The sequence below is a fragment of the Haliotis cracherodii genome, unplaced genomic scaffold, assembly GCF_022045235.1.
Source record: "Haliotis cracherodii isolate W230 unplaced genomic scaffold, xgHalCrac1.p SCAF_9, whole genome shotgun sequence".
Taxonomy (NCBI): Eukaryota; Metazoa; Mollusca; class Gastropoda; order Lepetellida; family Haliotidae; genus Haliotis; species Haliotis cracherodii.
In genome coordinates, this window is record NW_027266343.1 from 40956166 (window position 1) to 40961175 (window position 5010).

General features: G+C 37.8%; 1 protein-coding gene across 1 annotated transcript; it reads left to right on the forward strand.

Annotated features, from left to right (window-relative positions):
• Positions 1-507: 507 nt before the first annotated feature.
• On the forward strand, positions 508-4255 carry LOC139452674 (RING finger protein 37-like). Its single transcript, XM_071234218.1, has 2 exons — positions 508-565; positions 2297-4255. The coding sequence occupies exon 2, from the start codon at positions 2388-2390 to the stop codon at positions 3960-3962; it is 1575 nt and encodes a 524-aa protein (XP_071090319.1). The 5' UTR covers positions 508-565; positions 2297-2387; the 3' UTR covers positions 3963-4255.
• The last annotated feature ends 755 nt before the right edge of the window (positions 4256-5010 follow it).

A 5010-nucleotide genomic window follows, 5' to 3' on the forward strand; every position in this document is an offset into this window, starting at 1 on the left:
GCCAAAATAAAATGGCAGGTTCAGTTTGAGACAGAAAAATGTTAATGATAATTTTGTTATTGCCGAAATAGTGATGATATTTTAGTGATCTTTAAATTACTCTTAGGTATCTAGGCGTGTGTATGGTCTTTGGGAACTTGTGTTTAATCACTGCTTTAATCTGTTAGTTCTGAGCTGAAGTCAGCATCCTCAATTATCCAGTGTAATAATAAGTATATCAAAATTGACACGAATATTGACCAAAAAAAGACACAGGATAATCGAGAATGTAAGTTCAGCGGAATGAAGGACAGTTTAGTCCACATGGAAACACCCCGTATGCATAATTTTGTTTTAATAACTTCTATCAAGCTTGACATATTCACAGTGAAAGATAACATATGGTAAACAGAATTACATCAAATATGACAATAACATTGTTATATCATAGAAACCTTTTTGCAAGAGAATGAGCAGAATTTAAAGATCGACAGACGGCCAATATTTTAACTTGCAACTGGTTTTGTAGTGAATAGTATACAAAGAGTTTTGTCCCCTTGATGACTCCTAATTCCACACGACAGTGGTTAGTTCTTTTGTATGTTAGTTTGTGCTCGTTCATGTATACCCATAACGAATGTATGGTAGATGAAAGTCGCGATCTTGATTCTACAGAAATATATGAATTGTATTGAGGAAAATAACTGTTTACTTTAATGGTTTGTGGGATCGTTCGGATTTCGATCACTGATAAGGGCACTGTTGAAAAAATAGAAATCATGTTTTATCACAACAGGGAGCTCGTTCGTAACGTTATTATGTGTGTATTTGATCATTATACGGTTGCAATATAGTTAAGAATCATTTGTAATAGTTTCTAAGGCTATTTCATATCGTCATCATGGACGTCAAGTAATCTTAGTTGTGTTAATGTGTTTTCGAAGAGCTCTCTTTAATTCAATGATCACTGTGTTGATTGTGCGATTTATTTGTTGTTTTACGTAAGCCGACTGTAGATAGGGCCTAATCATGCGTGGGCCAGCAAACATTTCATGGTATGGAGGGATGCTGTCAAATGATGTGCAATTAACCAACTCACAGAGACTGACCACCACTTCCAATTTCGGACTATTTAACTGGACCCGGTTGTGTCAAACTTTAATGATGCATTAACTAATGATGCATTAAGCATTTAATGTATCATTAGGGATGTAGCCATTAGTTAATGAGGCTTTGATACAACCGGGTCCTGGTGTCCCAATGGGTTAATTTCTGTACCAAGTCTTCGAACATGTCAAATCTGTTGGCAACAGAAGACAAAATACTAAATCCACAAGCTGTCCGAGAAGAGACAATCCTCTAATTACAATTACTTTACAAGGAAGCTAAATGTAGACAAGACATTTTGCTTCAGGCCTCTATTATTTTTTTTAAAGGAAAATTAAATATTACTTTCTATAATATATAGATCCAAGGTTACATAAATGAAGCTCCTTACAATAGTACAGCAGTGCACCATAAACATTCAAAGAGATAACTTGGAAATATATCCTGTGATGAGTGTGAATATATGGGTAAAGTAAATGAAAGGATCTCTTGCCATTTTCTTTTTGATTGACCTATGCTGTTACCATGGTTACAAGGCATTTCACTAATAGTCTCTCTTAAAATCAATAACAAGTAAAGCATTCTGTCTTTATTTCACTGTAGCAATAGTTACATTGGGAGTCATGCATTCAAGTTGTGGTACATTCTATTTGACCAAGTGCTCCAAAGGGCTAAGATGGAAAAGTGAAAAATATCCCACACATGAGAGAGATGGATAGATAGAATTGTTCATTAACATTTCACATGTGGTTACGTATATATATATAGTTCAATGAGTTGTAAATGACAATATGTTATTGTAACACATCAACTTCTGTAAGCACATGAATTTGTATTGAAATCACAAGCCAATCTTTTTACCAGTGATAAACTTTCCCAGGAGGATATTTTATTGTCAACATTTTTAACATCAGAAAGAGAATTAAAGGATGTCAACTTCTTTATTATGAGGAACACAATGTTTCGGAGTATATGCTTACTCCTCAATTAGGTGAATAAATGCAGAGAACATATATGATAAGATAACAAAGCTGGAAGCCAACAGATAATTGGCGCTGATAGGTGATTAGCAATGGACAAATGGTAGTCAACACTTAACAGTAAATAAGCACTGAAAGTTGATAGCCAGGAATTATCACTGATTGGTAATGGACGATGGGCAAACGGGAGATTGGGGGTAATATTATTAACATTGTTATTATTCTTTCAGGAGCCATGCAGTCAACAACACATACAAGAACACATGGAAGAGTACAAGATGAAATCGATGTGCTTCTGGAGCAGGCCTAGACAAAATAAACATGTTGGTAGATTTTGGTCACTGGAGCCTTCAGCCATCAGTGTCATGTGACAAACCCTCGTCTGATGGATACGAGGTTGGCAATCTGACATCACGAGACTATTCCCTCCAGCGTAGAGGTTTCCTGGCAGAAAACTTCATCAAACCCCCTGTCAACATCACATACAAATTTCCTTGCAAGATTTCAATTCATCAGATATTTTTAAACCCAGTTGTTGGAGCTCAGAAATCAACATCAATTGAAATCTACACATCATCAAATAAAATCACTAACTCTTGGCTCGGTGAGATTGATTCGGGTAGAAATGGTAGAAGGGAGAGAATTTTTGACAGTCCTTTTTTCGTAAATATTGGCAAAGTCAGTTCAGACAACCTCGGACGATTGTGTTTCACATATCCAAGATTTGTCGCAAGTCCGCCCTACTTTGTGGAGAGAATGTGTATCAATGAGTGTCACATGTCCGAGTTGAGAAATCAGCGAAATCAGAACCTGACAGCTGTCAGTCAACTGACGATCAGAATCTCTCGCACCAGTGGTTCCTGTATTCCTGCTGTAAAATCTGTCCAAATCCTCGGCCAACCTGCTGTCTCAAATGGGAGAGAAATACTTGAAAAAGTCTACAAAATATACTCCGAGAGCATTAACCCCCTGCCAAAAATTCCTGACAAAATAGATTCGTCTGAGGCAAAATCTGATACAAGCTTAGAAACCGATTCTGGTTTTGAAATACCGGAAGAATTCTTGGACCCAATAATGTGTGAGATAATGGCATTACCAATGCTGTTGCCATGCGGAAAGAGTCTGGACCAATCAACTCTTGAGAAATATATTGATACTGAAGCATCATGGGGTAGACGACCTAATGATCCATTCACAGGAGTTACATTTTCTGCAGAATCCAGTCCAGTACCAAATAATTCTCTGAAATCAAGAATTGATGCCTTTGTGTTGCAGAATTCTGACAATGAGAAATTGAGATCGGTGCCAAGAACACTTGGGAGAAAAGATGGAATGATTGTAAATAAGCCAAGCCAGACATCGTTATTTCCATCAGTGTCAGATTCAGAGCATAGCAGTTCTAATTCAAACTCAAAACGGAATATGGAATTTCCGGAACATGAATGTGAAACACATGCCAAAAAATTAAAAACTGATTCCACTCTTTTGAGATCAACTGCAGTATCAGTGAAAGGAATGTCAGAAAACTGTCAAAACAGTTCACAGCCCATGCAGTCACAATCTAGGGGAGGTAACTCCCATTCTCTTCATCCAAATCCAACCTCTCATGAATCACAACTTAATACAAGTTTGAGCCAAGCCATGTCTCTCCTCAATGGTTTGCCATCGTTCACAAAAAGACAGAGCATTGCAACTAAGAGTACAGAGTTAAGAGAAACATGTGTCAGTTGCCATTGTGGTTTAGATAAATCTAAATCTGTATATAAACTACAGTGTTCTCACGTGATATGTCGGCCATGTTTAGTGAAGCCAGGCTCTTCCAAACAAATGATACGCTGTGGAAAATGTGATAGTGTCAGTGCAGTGTCTCAAGTCACAAGGGTTCATGTCTCATAAATGTGATTCATGATAAATACTTGAATTTAGGATTTTGGATTTAAATCGTTCAGGTCACAGAGTAATATGGTATGGCTTTTGTCATATGTATTGTGATGAACAATGTAAGCCTGTGGATTGAAGATAGTCTTTACACAGCAAAAGGAGGTGTTTGGGTGGGTTATTGGTTAAAGCGTTTGATTGTCATGCCAGCGGGCACAGGTGGCCCAGTCGTCTAAGGTGCCACGATTCGCTGTGCAGAGTTGCATCCCTTGGGCATGCCTGAAACCTATGATTGTGGGTTCGAATCCCGGTTCGCCCCGATTCTGTTTCTAGGTTTGTCAGCACCATACCTGTGCTTGTGGGTTTCACTGAAGTGGTAAATGTCTGAGACCTGCATCACTTCGGGCTTTCCTCCCACATTAAGCTGACATGCCGCTATATAACTGGAATACTGTTTAAAGCCGCGTTAAACCCAACTCGCTCACTTACTCACTTGTCATGCCAAAGATTGGGTTCAATTCCCCACATGGGTACAATGTGTCAAGCCCATTTCTGGTGTTCCCTGCCAATATGATATTGCTGGAAAGCTAAAACAGCATGAAACCATTTGTGACAAATGCAAAGAAAAGGGATAAAAGGTTTGAATAAATCAAAGGCCATCCATATATTTTATGTGTTTCTAATCTCCAACCTCAACCAGCAAGAGAAAACATATATAAAAATTAAAAAAATGTTTTTCACTTATTGTGTAACTTATTGTGTAACTTGAAATTTCAAGTTTAGAACACTTGGTTATAGTCTTAAAATCAATTTATGAGGTAGAGTGAATTGCTTATCTTGGGAAATTAATTATCAAAAATGTAGCTGAAAAAAGATCAAGCTGACCAGGGATTTTATGAGTGTGCAATGGCAGGAGTACGGGAAGAATAGGTCTTCAGCAACCTATGCTTGCCGTAAAAGGCAACTATGTTTATTGTAAGAGGCGACTAATGGGATCGGGTGGTCAGGCTCGCTGATGCATGTCATTGATCCCAATTGCATGGATCGATGCTCATGATCTTTATCA